Source organism: Anser brachyrhynchus (assembly GCF_964034855.1).
Source record: "Anser brachyrhynchus genome assembly, chromosome: 3".
Taxonomy (NCBI): Eukaryota; Metazoa; Chordata; class Aves; order Anseriformes; family Anatidae; genus Anser; species Anser brachyrhynchus.
Window position 1 is genome coordinate 100,133,048 of NC_137696.1, and position 19,531 is coordinate 100,152,578.

A 19,531-nucleotide genomic window follows, 5' to 3' on the forward strand; every position below is an offset into this window, starting at 1 on the left:
CCAAAAGCAAACTTATAACTCCTTTTAAGAACAAGGATAGTAGTAACCATGTGAAATATGTGATAGTGCTGCTGGCTTAGGAGTAGTGTTGCTGTGTGGCTTTACTGATTGGTTATCTAAAATATATTTATGAAGAGCATGCTGCTGGTGCAGTGAATACTTGCAAGCTTAGCCCAGCTTAGGCACAGCAGTATCTCACTTATGTGAGCTGCAGTCTGGACAGTAGAGGAGTACTCCTGAGTTAAAAGTGTTGTACAGCATCTCACCATACACAGTTTGACAAACTGTTTATAGATTTAGACTTCCTTTAACAGCCAGGGCATAGCGGTCCTAACACTGCTGGGTTTTTTTGTTATTATTTTTTACCTACAAAACCTCTATTTCATCTGTCTTTTTTGTTCAGTTGGCATTATTAGAGTCTTTCTGTGCTGTTGTTGTAACTTTGGTGTTTTGATATTGTATGTGTTTTACATTCTTGTGGTCACTTTTGTGTATTGTTAATTAAAACCACCTCTACCTGATTGCAGACATTCATGGAGGAAATGACCAGAAAACAACCTGATGTGGATAAAGTTACAAAGACCTATAAAAGAAAGGCACTTGAACCCACTCCTGTACAATCTCATATTCCTGTCCTTGATAAGGGGAGAGCAGGAAGTAAGTAATGAAGTGTTTTGGGGCAGGTCATATACACCATCGCTCTGTCTACAAAGATAACTGACTACTAATAACCTAATAAGTTTGATTAGCAATGGAACATTCTAATGAAATAGGGTGGATTTTTCTAATTATCTTGTATTTTTCACTGTGAGGGAACTTCTCATAGCACACTTCTGTTTTTAAATTTTGTTCTATACTTCTTGAGTATTTATTTTTATAGTGTTCAGATTTTCCTGTGCTATTAAACTTCCAAGAGCGTGCACACAGCGAGTCTTTGCCAACCTACCATTATTTAAAAGTGCAAACAAATTATTTTACATAAAGGTAGACAAAATTTTGCTTTTAATGTCTGTGAAATTATATGGAACTAAGTAGAAAGTCTTCTGTTCAGTGGAGTTGAACGGAGAACAAATCTTCAAATGAGGAAATTGTTTTTTGTATTTTTAGATATACTTACCCTTTGCATTTTATATTTGCCTGTACCTATATGGAACCTACTTCAAAAAACAGCTTGATTACTTTGTAGATCTCTGTAAGGGATTTGCAAAAATTTTATTTAGTCTGTGCAGTTTCAGTAGTGCAGCAACTACTAGTTGCTGCGGGCTAAAGAGAAGCTGAATACTTAAACCGCCCTGGTCCTTCCCCAGCAATGTTAAAGAAAACCTCATTAGTTGGAATCATATCAGGATTTGGGCTCATTATTTGTGGCAAGGAGGAGTGGTTTTAGGAGGGTCAAGTACCCTTTGTGTGAATGTTTGTTTTGTTTTAACTGGGTAAGACTTACACTTTTTATCGTGTTTCAACAGGAAAGCGTTCCCCCACACCAGGCATATATCCGTCAGCAGCCCAGGCACAAATTGAAACCAAAAATCCACGGGTAAACCTTTTAGTCAGCAAATGGCAGCAAGTCTGGCTTCTGGCCTTGGAACGAAGAAGAAAACTTAATGATGCTTTGGACAGACTTGAAGAGGTCAGCAATGGACTACACAGAATGCACATATTCTTTGTATAATTTTGTTTAACCTGGGTTAAATTGGCAATACTTTAAACCATCCGTATTTGTTGCATGATACAGCTAACTGAAAACATTGACACATGCTTTAAAGATTGTCATTCTCATTTTAAATGTGAGGAGGTAAGATTTTTGAGGACCTACATTAACATTTTAAATAACTAACTAAAAGAACGCAGATGGTCTCTCTCTCCTTGTTTTTCTGAATTAATTGATTTCAACTGTAAGAAGTTTTCTCTCTCTCTTTTTTTTTTAATGAAGCTGAGAGAATTTGCCAACTTTGATTTTGATATTTGGAGGAAAAAGTACATGCGATGGATGAACCATAAGAAGTCTCGTGTGATGGACTTCTTTAGAAGGATTGATAAAGATCAGGATGGAAAGATAACGAGACAGGAATTTATTGATGGAATTCTTTCTTCAAGTAAGTTTTGAAATTAATTTAAAGATGAACTTAGAAGAAACATCTAATTAAAACTTATTGTCTGTATGGTGTACACTATGGGGTTGATCATGTCAGAAGGTCAGGATTCCTTTTTGAAGTCATTAGGTATGATTAATTTAAACTAATTATTTTACTTGAAAACATTTTTAGATTGTAGAAACTCAAGTTCTAGGGAATCTTCTCTCTTAATCAGATTACAAATGGCACATTTATACTATTGGTTAATTAATATTTACTGGTTTATTGGACTCTGACAATCATTTCCACAATGCACTAGCTACTTGAACAGATTACTTGAACTATCTTGAACAGATAGTTACTTTTCATTGATTATTCAGAATAGTAAAACATACCTCATAAAACCTACAGATAACTTCAAAACCAGTTCATGTGATTTTTATGACTTTTATTAAAGTACTTGCCAACATGGAATAGCTTCAATTACGGAAGGAAACCATGTAATTTCTGAAACTAGTGTTTCCATGAACCATGGCCATGTTCATATGCCTGACTCATAACAGATAGGACCTACTACTCAACGTTATCCTTTATCTTCAAATCGTGGGGACTTTTTGCTTTGAGCAGTGAAGATTCAGAATTGGGCTGCTTTTAGCACCTCACGTTAAAGTTATTTGGTAGGATAATACAGCAGTAGATGCATTTTTCCCCTGCTTTGGTAAATGTGCTAATACTGTCCTGATGTGTGCTTTTTGATGTTTTGCATGGATTGCCAGAAGTTGAGGGGAAAAACCTGATACGACCAAGAGGTTAAACAGTTTACTTACTTAACTCAGTTGATATAATCTTGTTTCTGCTAAATACTCATGATTTAATTCCCGTTTCTGCTAAATACTCATGATTTAATTCCTGTTTACCATCTTAAAATTTTTCTTGACCATTTCATAGAGAATCTCTGTATGGATTAATAATCTGTTGCTGTGAACTTGATCTAAAGAAGGATTTCACAACACACTATGCATGTTTCTGAAGTGGGAAGGCCTTGCATCCCAAATTTAATTATCATTGAAATTCTCGCTTGACCTTTCCTCACTAACAGTTTATCTTGTTAATCCATGGGTATTATATGCACTTCGAAGGTCAAAATGTTGAAGTGCGTAGTTTAATCTGTGCGCTCTCTTCTGTTTCTGTCTTCAAGGCAGACTATGCTATTCATTTTTGGCCAAAATCTATTGGAGATCCTGCCTTTTTTCAGAAAAATTCCTTTATTCTTTTGAAAGTCACCTAATACCTGAAAACCTGTTAAGATTTTTGATAAAGCCATTCATTGTATTGGAATAGAAAAGCCAATTTATCTACGTTGTTGTTTTTGTATTACAGAATTCCCAACAAGCCGACTTGAAATGAGTGCTGTTGCAGATATTTTTGATAGAGATGGTGATGGGTATATTGACTATTACGAGTTTGTAGCAGCTCTTCATCCAAACAAGGATGCTTACAAGCCTCTCACAGATGCTGACAAAATTGAAGATGAGGTACATTCTCTGTTTTCTTAGATTGCAGTCTATTCTACTGGAGTCACATTCATTAAGAATTAATTCGGTTTCTTCCAAATTAATTATTAATTATTTGGTTTCTTCCCTTCCCCCCCATATAATTTGAAGTTTACCAGTTATATAAATCATTTAAAAATGTGACATTAGTGGTAAAATAATCATCCAGTGGTGTTCTTTTTCAGGTTACAAGGCAGGTAGCTAAATGTAAATGTGCAAAACGGTTTCAAGTGGAACAGATTGGGGATAACAAGTACAGGGTAAGTCTCCTAAGGACCTTCTTAGTTTTTTCAGCTTAAAGATTATTCCTATGATATGGTTCTGCAAGGATATAGACTATATTCATATAAAGGAATTTTGTATGACAATTATATGTTTTCTTACTGTAAGTTTGTCTCAATTTTAGAATGTGATTCTTTCTTATTAGAACATATAGGCTAAAAATACAGAAAATGCTGCTTCGTATATGTATTTTTCACTGAAACTACAGAAACTATTTTCAATGTATGGGAATTTCTGCATACATGTATATACATACATACAACAGCTCCTTAAAGTGCAAACTTTTTGTCTGGATACCCAAAGTGTTTACTCTGTAGCTGGTGTTCTATTAGTATCATAAAAATAGTGACTGATATTTTCCTGTGGTATTGTGTTGTACTTCAAAAATCTTTAACAAAAGTGTGTTTGATCACTTTTACCCTCCCTTATCATTTTATCGGAGCACACTGTACGTCTGAAGAAGTACAAGAAATGTGTTAGATATCTACTGAACAATTTTAGATCACAGTAAAAAAGTATCACATTGTAGAGAAAAATCTGCTACCCCTAGATTCAATAACCAGAACAATTTCAGATGAAAGACGCAATATTTGGCTAAGAAATACTAAAATGCTTGCAGATGATTTTTAAAAGATCACAGAAACAGCAGTGGGAAGGAAACGAAGGCCTTGAATATTCTTCAGTATTCAGACTCCGGATAGCTAGCTACCTGCTCATCTCTGAACTAGAAACTTTATTTAGAATGTCTAATGTGTTAGTTTGCATGTGTTCTAGAGTCATGTAGAGAATTTCCTGTAAACTAATCGTGTCTTTCTTCCATTTTTCATTTCTTATCAGTTCTTCCTGGGAAATCAGGTATAAACCAGTGGAATGTGTTATGAAGTTTCTTTTTTTTTTTTTTCCCCCCCTTCCTCTAACGCATAGTGATTTAAGCTTGCAATGGTCAGTCTTCTCATCCTTTCATCTTCAGCTACTTCATTGCTGGTCAGCTGTGGTATTTCTTTAAATGCTATGGATCATTCCTTGCCTCAGGATCTCTTCTGTTCAGCACCCCCCATCTGCTTTCCTTGGCCATTTTCCTTTTTAAGGAGATTACTTTTAAAGGAACCAGATAATGGTCCTTACCAGTAATTCAAGTATTAAAAATCTTGGGCTTTTAAACTGCAAGTTTAGAATAACATTATTTCATCAGTTTCCAGTTTTATAGTGGAATGCCTCAAAATTCTCTGTTTTGTTTTTTTAGGCTATCAGATTAAAAGCCATTCACAGTAAGCACATATGCCACTATGATATCAGTTATTTATTGCAACTCAAGGTGAAAAGTGCTTTCATTTTTAATAAAACCCCTGTGCAATCAAGCAGACTGATTAAGAACCTAATTGATTGCTGGTATATTGTAAACTAACGCAAGTGAATTATTAAATACATATTTTGGAAATTGGCAAAGTAAGCTTGCTATTCCAGTTTAGGCTATTCCCTTTTCCAAAGTGTTTTCAAAGAGCAAATCGACAATGATTGGGCCTATTTTTAAGAATACTTCTGGTCAGTTGAGTGATCAGTGAGTCAGGTTGCAGTGGCACTATATGTACAGTGTGGGGGGGAGCACTAATTGGTGCTTACTCCTGTGGCACATACTGACACATAGCTTCTTAAACTGTTAAATCATCTTTGCCTGGTAATAATGGAAATACCTTAGGCACTCAGTATCTGCTCTCATTAGACACTTCTTCATGTTTTTATTAAGGCAATACTGTGTGGAATCCATTCTGGATATCCTAGTGTTAAAAGCATTAGTCGTTTAAAATCTAGAGATGCTGAGAAAACTTAGTTGCATTCTTATTTATTGACAAAGCTTGTTGAAGTATGGAAGAAAGCACAAAGAGCGGTGGATAATCTTACCACGTGCCTCAAGCAATATATCTAAGTAATTCTTTAAAATGTTTTCCACATACAGAACATGCCTTGATTTGAAAAGATTATTTGAAATTATGTTAATCCTCTTATCTGCCATCTGTATTCTCAGAACTGAGAAAAATACAGCATTTTTTGAGAGCATCTAACTCTTACTGGTGCAAAGTAGTGTTACAGTGAAAAGCACCTACAGCAAGTTGGCCAAGATTTCTCTAGTGGCAGTGATGTTATATGGCTACTATCAAGAGTAGGGGTTTTTGTAGCTTAAACTTGGCTTCCTTTAAGTTTTTATCCTCCTGTTTTTTTACCTCTGATTTTCAGTTATGTGAAATGATGCTAAATATTGTTCAAGGAAAGCTGGTGTCCAGGCTGTTTTGAGAAGAAAATAGACTGAGTTACTATTAGGAAAAATGCCTTGAGAGACACCTCTGGTATTCTCCAGAAGTCCCACTGTCTGAATTAACTACAGCCTAGGTAATTTCCAAAGGATGTGGCATCTGACCCTTGGTACAGTTGCCTGATAGGGACTAAATGAAGAATTAATTTGAAAAGGGAAAAAGAGAATGGAAAAGAAAAAGGATTTTTAGAACCACTAGAAAATACTCTCTTTAGAAACAAGTCAATGAAAGTAAACATTATCAATTTGGATGCCATTTCTTCTTTAATCTTTATTTTTAAAACAATTCTTTGTTATGCAGATATTGAATTAATTATTAAAAAGCCTTTAGAGATAATTATCATTTGAATGTTCTTATTTATAACAAATTTTTTTGTTATCGAATTAAACAGCAAGTTTGCTTTTGTTTGGTTCCTAAAAGTAATATTCCTTTAAACTTATTCCCTCTCCTTGGCTTAAGTAGTACCAAACAACTAAAGTCATTTAACAAGTAGAGAGTACATCTTTGTAATTTACATTTTAAAGAATTTCAGTCTCCTTATTGGAGCAAGTAGGTACAGTTGAACTACACGGCAGCCTTCTCTGAGGGTCAAAGGTTGTCCCAAAAATGTGTAGTTGTCTCCTGTTGGTTTCAGTGAGAACGCTGCATGTTTGCGTGTGAGAGCCCTACACTTGGCCTGGTGATCTGATACCAAAAGAAATGTTTTAGTGGCGTTGGCTAAAAAATACTGAATTCTTCTGGTTAATTTTCATGAGATTGTGGGGTCAACATTTTGGACACTTTCTTTGATTCAGATTTGAACTGCGATACTGCGTACAGGTTTGGTATACGGGTTTAAAGAGCAGGACATACCTTAGGCCTGGCCATCAGCCCAAAGGAAGAATCATCTAGTACAAGAGATAGTATGGAATGGGCTTTTTGTACATCCCTGAACTGTGAACAACCTTGATGTGTAGACAGAGGAGTGAGAGTTTATAGCCAAGGACAGTTGTGATACCTAAAGATGACTCAGTGCTCCTTTAATGTTCCCTTCCTCACATGTACCTAGCTATAGGTGAGCAGTGTCGATGCTATACCTGAAAAAATCCCTGTAACGAGTCAATTGATGGAACAGTGCAACGCTCATAATGCATTGGATTCCCAGCCCATGTACTGATTGTTTCAAGTGATACTGCCTTCCTTTCAGCTGATATCATTAAAAACTAGACTGTTGCAGAAGAGTTTGCTTAAGATTTTAACAATAAAATAACACAAATAGGTCTTCGTTAATTTGCACAAATGCAGATTGTAACCAATTAAATAATATGTTACTAATTGTGCTTCCTGTATGAAATCAGACATTTGAGAATCAAGCATAAAATAAAACCAGAGATTCTCTTCTTACCACCTTGCCGTCTCCTTTGGATTAACGCAGCAGCATCTGATTTGAAACCTTAACAGCTTTAATAATCTGCATAAATAAACCTTGAATTTTTGCCATTTACTAATAATCAAATATCAAAATAAACTTTTTGAAGTGTCTGATTTTTAACCTATCAGCATTGAAGTGTATCTGAACGACTGAGATCCTCAGATTGTTGTCTGGTTTTCTTGCAGTTTGGTGACTCTCAACAACTACGCCTTGTTCGTATCCTAAGAAGTACGGTCATGGTGCGTGTTGGAGGTGGCTGGATGGCACTTGATGAGTTCTTAGTGAAAAATGATCCTTGCAGGGGTACGTAACAAAACTGTTGAAATGGACATGCAGATAATTATTTGGATACAGCCACCAGTCATTGTCTCAAGAAGGAGATTGAATTGTATAAAATGCCAGTTCTGTAAACAACATCTCACTAAATGTCCCATAATGATCTGTTTTTGTAAACTTTAAATCCCATGGTTAAGATCTCTTCACTTGCACTGATGTGTGTCTAGAATAACTGTGGTGTCTTCGGTGCAGTTCCCCAGTGTTAGAGTGATGTAATTAAGAATTGAGCCTAGCCCAAGTAGAGTTTATGCTTGTAAGCTGCTTGTATGACTTGGCAGAAATAACACACAGAAACATCCAATTAAAGCTTCTCAGCGAGAGAGAAATGTTAAGGCCATAAATCAAAATAAGGCAGTTGAATCAAAAAGAATACGACAACAAAAAACGGCTCTGGCTGGTGGCTGCACCCACACTTTTAGGCTCTGCCTTTGTAGCCCGCTCTTCTCGTTGGTGTTCTCCCCAGCACCACTTTGCAGAGCCCTGAGCCCTCTACACAGCAAGTAGAAGTTGCTCTGATCAGGAGAACCTTGTGTTCTGAGGAAGCAGGGAGTGCTCTATCACCAAACACTCCAGGGCATTGTATCGAATGGGTTGTTGTACTAGTACTCAGAAACTTAATGGTGTCTTAGTTTGTCGGAAAACCTACTTCTGTAGTGGGAAAGTAGGCTCTGTCTGGTACCAGTCTTGGAGGAATAAGGGGAGATAAGAAAGAAGCCATTTCTGAAGGTAATGGAAGAGATGTAAGTTAAATAATAGCCAAAATGGTAAAATTGCAGAGAATATTGTAATTACAGCATTCAGACTGAACTAACTTTGTGTAACTAGGTAATTCTATCCTCTTAAGTAGCAGCATTAATTTACTCCAATTTACCTCTCAGAGGGTCTGTAGAATTGCAATCAGTGTTTGTAACAGCATGAAAACAGCACAGATGAGTTTGAGGGGGGAGAAGAGCAAAGTAGTGAAGACAGAGATTAACTGTCCTGTAGACTTTGATAAAGTGCCAGCCGTCTGACACAAATTCAGTTTGGGAGCTGAGATTTCTAAACAGCTCAACATAGACCCTAAGAGGGTGTGCAACTTGTATTTGTATCAATTGCCATGTTAAGACAAGGATGTAAAAACAAAAAAGAAGCTACCACAGAATGCCATGAGAGCTGATATTGTACGCCACTCTGGCCTAGAAACCTTTGTCCACAGGCTTAAAAGGTACCCATCAAACTTCTGGTCATAGCATCATAAAAGAGCTGTTGTAACTGGCTGGTGACATCTGCGAGCTTTTCAGCAGTATTAAGAATAGTTATTTTGCTTACCAACGTATTGCATATATTGTTTGTTAAAGAAATGTAGCAGTTATATTACATTTATTAGTGTTAGACCACATGCCTAACTGAAATTTAGCACCTGATTCTGCATCTGCTACTATTACAGAGTCATTTATGCCTGCAGAGCCATCCTTACTTTATGGCTTTTTAGATCAAAAATGCAAGGCTGTGGAAAATGAATGTCTCTCAAAATATCAGGCTTTATGACAGGGTTAACTTGGTCAGTTTTGATGTATAGCAAACATTTTTCTCACGTCTGTTGACAGGTAGATTGTTGTAATTCCTACTTGGGTTGATGCTGAAAGCTACAATAATTAATATCTAGTTAATTTATTGGATTTCTTTATTACTCTATCCTCAGATAAAGAGTCCTTTGGTACTTTAGTCACTGGCCCTTCCTTCCCCTCTTGTTTAACAAACCTTGTATTTTACGTACCTCTATAGTATGTACTATTGTACTTTGCCTCTCTGTCACGGGAAGTATATGAGCAGATGTGTAAGTCAACACAGTGAGTCTAAAAGAATACTGATCTCTGTAAAATCAGTCAGATGCTGGAAGTTGTACATTGGTGCATCATCCTGACTGAGGTGAAGTCAGTGATGCGAAGTGGACGTTGTTCTTAGTGGTGCAGGTTCAGACTTTTCCTTCAGCACTTGGCCTAGCAAACCTGCATTTCCACCAAGAGCTTCTTGTGTGTTCAAATAAGTCACATTTTAAAGAACTGTTGTCATAAACAGCTTAAAAAGTGTATTGGATCTAGTTATGTAAAAGAGTTTTAGCTTATATTACTTCTTTATGTCAGCAGATAAATACCTTTGTTACACAAGTATACTGGGGAGTGCAGTTGAGTCTATCCAAGGGCTATTTCCTTTTCCCTAGGAGAACGTTGAGAGCTCACCTCAGAGCACTTAGAGAGACAGCTTTTGCTCTGAGTCCTGTCCTTTGGCCTGGTGCTCTGAGTCTCTTGCATATGCAGCTGCTATACTTGATTTCTTCTCCTGCTAACGATTTTCTTTAATGTGACCCATGTCCTGTGTCATTTTTTCTAGTTCATCATCACGGGAGTAAAATGTTACGTTCGGAATCAAACTCTTCAATTACCACTCAGCCTACTATAGGTTGGCAAATCCCTCTCTTTGTCTCCTCCTCTTCTCCTTTCTCTTCATTTCCTTCCCACTTTTTTAATATATATACTTTTAACAATAAGCCTCACCTATCATTTTTAGCTTAATGTGTTTCTACATGGGCTGGTGCTTTGCGAGCTAATTTTTTTTGACACGCTTGAAGAGTGTTTCAAAACCAATTGTCATTCACATTGACGCAGTTAAATGCTAACATTTCCTGCACCTATTCTTGCAGAACGTTCTCTCATATCTGTTTGTGTGTGTGTGTGAGTGCTTAGCCACCAATTACCTCATAGTTTGGATTTTGTGTTCATCATTGCATGTTGCCAAACTACATAATTTCATAGTTTTGAATAAATATATTTGCTGCTTTCCTGTAATTTGAATTTAGCGATTTCTCCTGGCCATCCAAGCAAGTATTATTTATTATGAATAGCTGTAGAGTTAGCAAAACTGCTCATCAGGTTGTGTCTCTGTATTGATAGCTGATTGATTAACAGTGACTTAGCACGTTGAGCATTCCATTATCACGCTGACTTCCTTTGACAGTGGTTCATTCCTGCTGGCATAAAGTATTAGAATAAGCAAGTTCTGCACATAACTCTTCTGTGTCCAAAATAAATGCATTGCGCAGTAATGCATTTTATTTATTGTAAAAATGTGTTGGAATTGGCATGGCAAACATGACAATCAGCAACCTTGCGGCTGGTTTTCATACCTGACTAAATCGACATCTTTCTTTGCTGCAGCTAAAGGGAGGACAAACGTGGAGCTGCGTGAGAAGTTCATTTTGGCAGACGGTGCCAGTCAGAGCATGGCAGCTTTCCGACCACGAGGCCGTCGATCACGACCCTCTTCAAGGGGAGCTTCTCCCAACAGATCTACTTCTCTGTCGAGTCAGGCTGGCCAGGCAGCTGTCCCACAAGCAGTTGCTACAAGTACGCCGAAGGTAAGAAGAAACATACAAAAATGCATGGGCTAACAAATGGGGTATAGATTTTTCGTCGACCAACAATATTGGTACTTTCCCTAGGTGATAGGGAAGAAGTATCTCAATTTTATTTCATATTCTGGGAGGATCTGAGAAGACTTTTCAGTGTTCTTCCTCTATTGTTTGTTTGCAACACGGGAACAGAAGGTTTCTTTACATTTAAGGTGCTGCATGAGCTACCTGGAAATTTTGGAATAAGGTCTGAAAGAGAAAAAAAAGAACTATTTCATACAAAAAATAAGCTCTGCCATCTCTTTGTTTCGGAACATTTCTCATCAACATTTTCTGCTTAGTTTGTATTTCTACTATGAAATTTGATCTGCTTGTGAAAGCCTGGGTATCCTTCTCCATGACATTGTTTTCCATCTACTGTCCTTCATATTTTGATTTACCATTGTTTCATACAGACACCCCATCATTTAACACGCAACTATGGTAAGCCATGGTTGACAAACAGCAAAACGTCAACTCCTTCTAAGCCAGCAGAATCCTCAGACTATCAAGGGTCATCTGCAGAGGTACAGTAAGGACAGAGACTCTAGTCTCATGATCTTTCACTAAAACTGTCACTTCACTAACAACCACTAGTTTCAGTGCTTCAGTGCTGCAACATCCCTTGCATATTAATGCATTTTTATTTTAGATCTTTGCAAATTATTTCCTTTTTTTGTTGTTCTCTGTTACTTTTTGAATTCTAGAAAAAACTCAGCCTCAATGAATTTATTTTTAAAGTGCAAATGATTAATAAATTGTAACAGTATGCAATAAACTGGATGAGTATATGTGGTTTCCCTTTCTTTTACATAGCTGTTCATATACTTCACAGGTTGTCTTTCCTTAAATTGTTTACTTTGAGTGTGTAATGTACTATAATATTCATGAACTTCAGGAATTAGATTAATAAATTATCTCCCATGCAAAAACCACTAAATAGAGAACTACCCAATCTCTCTGAACAAGACTGCACAAAAGACTGACGGCAATATATAAATCTTTCCAACAGCTGAAAGTTTTGTTTAGGGGGGCAACGACCAGTCGTTGCTCTAATAAGATAGCTATTTGATGACTTACAGGAAATGAGCTTTGGTCTTATTTCCAGCCCATGACTTACATAGAGACTGCTAGTATAGCAATTAGGGTTGTGCTGGCAGTCAAGCTGAATGACCAAAAATTTGAATGGGCTTGGAGCCAGCGTCTTCTCTCGTGTCATTACAGCCAGTGAAAAGGCTGCAGCTGGATCAGGCTGCAAACTGACTTTTCACTTGTAGGAGTTATTCTTGCCCTGGTTTAGATAGAGGGCTTAACGTGGAGAAGCTTGCACTGCCCTCACTTCTGCTGTATCTGCTTTTCACAAGTCTGCACTTTGACGTCTATTGCTACTCATTGACACCTTCCAGTGCTAAGTTTACATGACCTGTGCGTGGCTTTGCTCAAAGATGCATAATGAACTTTTCACTTCCTCCTGTGCGACTGGGCGCATTATTTGTGCACACTGCAGGCGTCTGGATGTATACATCACTTCGAGTGCACAAGACTGCTGCTTAGAATGATTAACAATAGCACAAAATTGTCAGCTTCTAATAGATTCTTGTATTTTCATCTCTTAGCTGGTAACTAAATTACAAGATTAATTGATGGTACTTCAAAGATTTGTGAGAAATATTCAGTGTTCACAGACATGGAAAAGTGTCTTGTATTCTTTGAATTAGCATGAAGCAAAAGCAGATGGCACTGATTTCAAATGGGAGCACCATATTTCTCACGTGCTCTTTTAACTGTCAGTAGTTTCAGTGAGTTTCATTTATGTAAAACACTGTGGTTTAAGATTATAGATGGAATGGGTGGGGTTGGGGTAGCTTGTAGAGAATTTCTGAGGCATTCTGCAATGTTTTCTGACCAGTTGTGTGTTTTCAGTTTTCTGAGCAGTTGTGTGTTTTACACGTAGATTGGCTTTGGGCTTAGGGCTAAGCTGAAGAACAAGGTTGATCTCTTTTTGTTCTTGCCTCAGAGATTCTATCCCAAGGCCTTTCCCAGTGCAGCAGCTTCAGCAGGGTAATGAGATTTCCCTTTCTGTTAATCATCCCCAGTAATCTCCGTACAGCAGAGGTTTCCAAGGTGTGGCTGGATGGACACTTGCAGCCTGCTAAGCATTTATACTTTGCTTTAAAGAGAGTTTAATATTGTGACCATCACTGCCGGAGCCAGCAGATTGTCTGCTCCATAGTATCCATATGCTCTTTCTTTTCAGACGTGCCAGAAGTGGTCCTCGCTGGCAGAGGGCCAGAAGCAGCTGCCAGGCAGCCCCTGCTGGGCCCCTGCTCGGTGCTTAGCCCGAGGCAGCTCCCAGCTCACTCTGCTGGGGCCTGGTTTTCAGTACCCCACCTTTGTCTGGGGATCAAAGGCACGGAGCACACGTCCTGGGATCTGGGCCACCTGAAGGGCCAGATTTGTCACTGCACTGTGTCTTCATTTCAGATACTTACCGTTGATTAAATTAATATGAATACTGTGGTTTTCTTCCACCTCCTATCGAGTGTGTTATGTGCATTTGGAGATCTAAGAGTTGAGGATTTAATTCTTGTGGCACCGAAAAATCTTCTCGTTTGGGGCTGGTTGTAAATCAAGGCTCACTTTATTTCAGAAATGAGAAAGGCAAGGTTAAGCTGTGGAGTACAGATATTTCAGGCAATGTATTGACAACAGGGACTTCTTGAATTAGTCTTATATTTTCTTCTGTATTGCGGCAAAAATTTTTGAAATCAGGTAGTTTTGTTTTGCCATCAAGTATTTATAAAGTTGAAACATGCACTCACCACCTATAGCAAGAGTCAGAATGGTGGAAAGTCAAGCAATGTAGACATAAAGCTTCAGCGACTTGTCGTCGTTAATTGAAGTCACGTACCATCAACTAATCTTATGTGTTTGACTAACTGTAAGAGGGTAGTATTTTTCTTCCTATATATGCATTGCAATACACAGAGAAAAGACAAAAAAGTTACTGTCAAGCAGCTTGTTAGTGTTCTTTTTTTACGTTTAGACTATTTCAAAAACTAACTGCTAAAGGAATGTTCACACCTTTACGTCATGAATAATGCTCGTACTGACCCAAACCAGTATTTCAGATTCACAGTGAATGTTGTTAAGATGATCACATTCCAAGCTACGTACCTGATACCAGACCTTATCTTCAATTGTGACAATTGAAACAACCTTTTTCTTTCTTTTTTTTTTCTTTTTTTTCCCAATAGGGAACACCTATTCAAGGAAGTAAACTCAGACTGCCAGGATACCTATCAGGGAAGAGTTTCCACTCTGGAGAAGACAGTGGCATCCTGTCCACTGCAGCTACCAGAGTTAGAGCTCAGTTTGCAGGTGAGTGTCTCAGCCTTAGAGCTTGATCTATCACTTGCTTTGGTTTCTACCCGAATACTTATGAGTCATGTTAGGGTGTGAGGAAGGTGAGTGGGAAGGAGTGATGAGTCCTGCTGTCTCCACATAAGTAATTGCCAAGGATGCAGGTAATCAGGATAATTGTCCTCCACTCACATGGTTGCACAGCAGGTACATTCAGCCCTGGATTTACAAATTCGTGACTGAAAACTTCTTGACAATGCTATCTCAGTGTGTCTGAGGAAGTAGGGAAGCAGTATTGCTTAAAAAGAAAAGGTTCACTTCACAGTATCCAAGTTATGCTCAACTGTGATAGAGCAAAGGGCTCATTTCATCATGACTTGTCCATTTCTTTTGAAAGAAGAATGGCAGCGAGCAGCTGTGTATGACCTTATTAATGGAATATCCCATAGACATTTTTAAAACAGCACATAAAAATAGAAAGTGGTGACGCTGTGCTCTTCCAGGATCCTCGGAGCAGCTCTGTGTGAGGGGGAGGGTTGGGTGTTTAGAGCAGAAGATAGCACCACTGGCTTTCCCTCAAGTCTTCAGCTCCTCAGAGCTGACTGAGCAGTACTGGAAAATCCTGTTCAAATAGTACAGGTCTTTTAAGTTACGGGTGATTGGAAAAAATGAGCCACCTAAGATTTCAGTTTCAACTTGGTGTTCTTTGCACACACAGGGATCCAGATTTGTCAAGATCAAAAAAGATCCAATAAGAATTGGAAAATTATGGAAAACCACATTAATGTTTTTCTGTTTAAGATTCTTTGTTGTGGTTTTTTCTTCATAGCACATTGCCTGGGCAAGCTTTCACTTTAGCAGGCTTGCTGAGAGCTCATTTACTCAGTCCTTTGTTTGGGAGAATGTGTACATGTATACTCTTCCCTTGTTTACTTGCAGCTTTGAACTTCATGGTTTTGATGGAGAAAAAAGAAGGGGGGGGGGGAAGGAAGGAAGCACACATTTAGAAACTGGGGTTGTCTTCTGCATCTCCAAGTTACATATTCAGAAAACCTGAATACGTGAAGATGCCAGATACTGAACTCATGGAGTCCATAGAAGATATTTAATTCTTGGAGTTTGTTGAGAAAATGACATAAGGAAGAAAGGACCTAGCTGTTTAGTGAACACTTTTATTTATTTTTAGGGGGAGATATAGTGGGAGGTACTGTTTTATGCTGTTTGTTAATATCAAGAGGAATTTCGATTGTTGTCTAGCTTATCTGACAGGGGTCTGAAGTTTAGTTTGTGCAATGAGAATTGCCTGGGATAGCCAAAGACCTAGGAAAGGCCTGCACACCTTTTGCATCCTTATGCCTAATGCTGCTGGGTATCTTTTCTCTTTCTAGAAACCAGAAGAACTCCAAGCAGACCTGGGAGCCGAGCAGGAAGCAAGGCTGGCAGCAGGTCAAGTAGCCGCCGAGGCAGTGATGCATCTGACTTTGATATTTCAGAAATCCAGTCTGTATGCTCAGATATGTCAGAGACTGTTCCACCTACAAGCAGACCGACACCCCGAGCAGGTTCTCGGCCAGGATCAGCCAAGCCTTCCAAAATTCCAACTCCCCAGAGAAGGCCACTAGCCAGCAAATTGGACAAGTCCTTGAAGAGATAATAAGATTGGCTACGTAAAGTTTTTTTTTTTTCTTTTGCATTAAGTATTTAAGTTCGTAAGATGTAAAATATTATGTAGAAATTATTGTGAAATATTGCAAGAGGTGGATTTTTAATTCTGCAGATGGCCTTATTTGTGTATTTGTCTTCTTATTTTGTGTATAATTTTTGTCAGATTTGTTTTTGTTTATCCCATATCCTGTGAGAAGGGGGAAGAGTTCTAATGTAAACTAACAGTTGTACACAGTAATGTGTAGAAAGTACACTAAAAATAATTACCGAATGTACAGTGTACTGAATGTACAGTGTAAGTTTCTGCAACCTGAATAAAATGGGCCTATCACTATGTCATTAGTTAACAGTAAAGGATACCTCAAGATTTTTCTTTAAAAAAGAAAAAAAAAAGAATTAACTAAAAAGCCAAAAGACACAATTACACATTTTGAGCTAACAAAACAAACACTAAAGGATGTATGTCCAAACTACTAAGGAATACAAAACCACAGTCACAGTACCCTTATTTATACAGCATCTCTCAGAGAACTCACAGAGTTAATTAAGCACTCGCCAGTGATATGATACTCCAATACCTTGCAGCATCTCTGTGCCATTGCTTTCAACGAGGCCAGACACATTCTGGATATTCGAACTGTTATTCTGTGAGAATATCAATATAAAGTGCATTCATGTAAATGTGAGGTTTTCTTTTGCTTGAGTGGATGGTAGCACTGTATCATTGAACTCATTTTGTATCAAAGCAATTTTGCTTGCAGAAAGCTCTGAAATAAACATGTCCCTTAACTTTATTTCTATTGTATTTCTTATTTCACAGGAAGATCATTTTCTGCATTATGATTTAGGGCATATATTATTTCAAATGACCAATAATTGCCATAGGAACATAGACTTTAATGTAATTTCCAATTATCTGCAGTCAGATTTTGGTTAGCTACTGTATTTGTTTAATAAAACACTAAATTGCACATATCAGATCATATGAAATTATCTGTAATTATTGTGTGGTGACAATTATTTTCTCCATATTAAACTGTGACATTTATATACCATGTATGAAAGGCATAAAGAGTAATTTGGCTACTTTTTTGTCAGTGAAACATTTTTGCTATTCAGGGATCCTTTTGAAAGGATTAATAATAATGTGTTTTTTTTGACAAGGATGTCGTTTCAAATAGGAGTGCTACAGAAGAGCTAGGTAGATGCTGTAGTAACAGAATCCCTAGAAATGCAAAATGTTTGATAATATCAGAAAAATCACTTAAAATTTGGCCAATATGCCAGACCAAATAATCTAGATCTGACTGTCGATATACCAGAAAAAGCCGTACCTAGGAATTTTAGGGGAAGGCTGGTTTAGGATTGGTCCCTTAGCGTGCTAAAAATGAAGAAGTTCAGTTGATTGCATGTAGGTAACAGTGACATCCGCATTCTCTGCTAACGCTCATTGCAAGTATTACTAAGAGGATTTTTTCCAGGTTTTCTCAAGAGCTTTCTGCAGACACAGAAGTTGAACCCAGAGTTGGTTTATAAGAAACTGAAAAACAATTCTCAAAATATGGATCAATCAATCAAAATCCACTTGTGTCAGGATTTCCCCCAACGTGCATGCAGGAGCTGTACAAGTGTTTGTGGAAAACAGGCAGGAAATTCCACTGAGAACTAAAAGGAAAAGTGCAGTTTGATGGGATCCTGAGTGAGATTGCAGCTGGTGGGGCTTGGAAAGAAATCACACTGCTCTTCACCGCTTAGCCGCTGCTGGGTGTATGAAGGACAGATGTCGCTGCACGGTTCAGATTGAGCCCCAGTCACCTCCTGAAGCCGTTTGCACCAGGGGCACCTCCTGCCTGCCAGCAGTACGTGGACTGGGAGAGGCAGCAGTGAAGGGATGGGCAGCTTCTATCACAGGGCAAGCAGTGTGGGTATAAGCCCTGCTGCAGCAGGTTTGGGAGCAGGCACGCGCATTGACCCCATGTTACAGCATCGGTCTCTGCTGTAACCTTTCCGTGTTTGATCTCTCCTCCTGCTGCTGTTCATCCAGCGATTGCTCTCCCACAACATTAAAGTAAATGAGGGTGACTTCAGAGCATTTCGGAACCCCGCAGCACCCCTGGGTAGAGAAGCAATCTGCACTTTACAGGTGCTCATTGAAGCATCTCTACTTGCCAGCTGTAGGAAGGAGGGGAAGAGTCCAATGTAGGCACTTGCATGGCTGCCTTGGCTGGAGGAGGGGTGGTGCCCAACGTGATACTCTCGGTGCATTTTATAACCACTGGAGGAAAGGGTAGGGATGGCTGCTCTGAATCGCTGCCTTGGAAGTATAGGTGTGTAGTTGTTGTATCCCAAAGGGACAGAGCAGCTCCCTAAGCTCTCCAGGGACAAGGTCATGGCACTGAGCCTGCTGGAGATCAAGAAGTGCTTGGACGATGCTCACAGACACACGGTCTGATTTTTGGGTGGTCCTGTGTGGAGCCAGGAGCTGGACTTGATCCTTGTGCGTCCCTTCCAACTCAGGATATTCTGTGATTCTTTGATTCTTTGAGCTCGACCTTCTTGGGGTAGCGTTGGCATATACCTGAAACACCCTCTATGTATATTGTGGTCTTAGCTTTGAACATGTTTATAATACTTCACAAAATATACAGCTACCTGGAATTTACTTGTTGCTACGTTTTAACTTCACAGAAATAGTAAAGCTGTGACCAGATTCTGAGAAATTCAGCGTAGACTAAAAGAACGACCAACTCGCTTTCTGTAACTTGTTGTCTATGGCAAAACCATGGAGGTTGGGGCTGGGAAAGTGGAGGAGCTAAAATATGGGTTTCTGAGAATCGTTCCAGTTTGGAAACCTGATTAATAGTAAATGAAATGGGATTAGGAATTCTCCTGTTAAAAGCCCAAATCTTTCTTAAGATCTGGTACTTTACATAATTACCTTCTTCCAAAAAAAGATTTAAATGCTTTAGATTGATGGTAAGAATTCCCCAAACTTAGAGGCTTTCTAAAACTGTGTTTCCTGTGTTATAAAAATGACATTGACAGAAGTCTGAAAATAAATATCGGATCCTCTGCACTTTCGTGATGCAAAAACAAACCAGGATTTG

At 38.4% G+C, this 19,531-nt stretch overlaps 1 protein-coding gene across 31 annotated transcripts in view; it reads left to right on the forward strand.

Annotated features, from left to right (window-relative positions):
- Window positions 1–17,399, forward strand: part of DST (dystonin) — a 306,416-nt gene extending 289,017 nt beyond the window's left edge. For 15 of the 31 annotated variants that reach the window (XM_080584837.1, XM_080584827.1, XM_080584832.1 and 12 more), the window contains 13 exons: window positions 528–657; window positions 1,467–1,630; window positions 1,934–2,096; window positions 2,852–2,884; window positions 3,456–3,610; window positions 3,814–3,888; window positions 4,748–4,765; window positions 7,816–7,933; window positions 10,340–10,408; window positions 11,164–11,363; window positions 11,813–11,923; window positions 14,654–14,777; window positions 16,148–17,399. In XM_080584837.1, the coding sequence (XP_080440963.1) occupies window positions 528–657; window positions 1,467–1,630; window positions 1,934–2,096; window positions 2,852–2,884; window positions 3,456–3,610; window positions 3,814–3,888; window positions 4,748–4,765; window positions 7,816–7,933; window positions 10,340–10,408; window positions 11,164–11,363; window positions 11,813–11,923; window positions 14,654–14,777; window positions 16,148–16,413 (1,626 nt within the window). In that variant the 3' untranslated portion in view covers window positions 16,414–17,399. The remainder of the gene's footprint in view (window positions 1–527; window positions 658–1,466; window positions 1,631–1,933; window positions 2,097–2,851; window positions 2,885–3,455; window positions 3,611–3,813; window positions 3,889–4,747; window positions 4,766–7,815; window positions 7,934–10,339; window positions 10,409–11,163; window positions 11,364–11,812; window positions 11,924–14,653; window positions 14,778–16,147) is intronic. The other 16 variants (XM_080584856.1, XM_080584843.1, XM_080584844.1 and 13 more) reach the window with 10 other exon arrangements.
- Window positions 17,400–19,531: the final 2,132 nt, after the last annotated feature.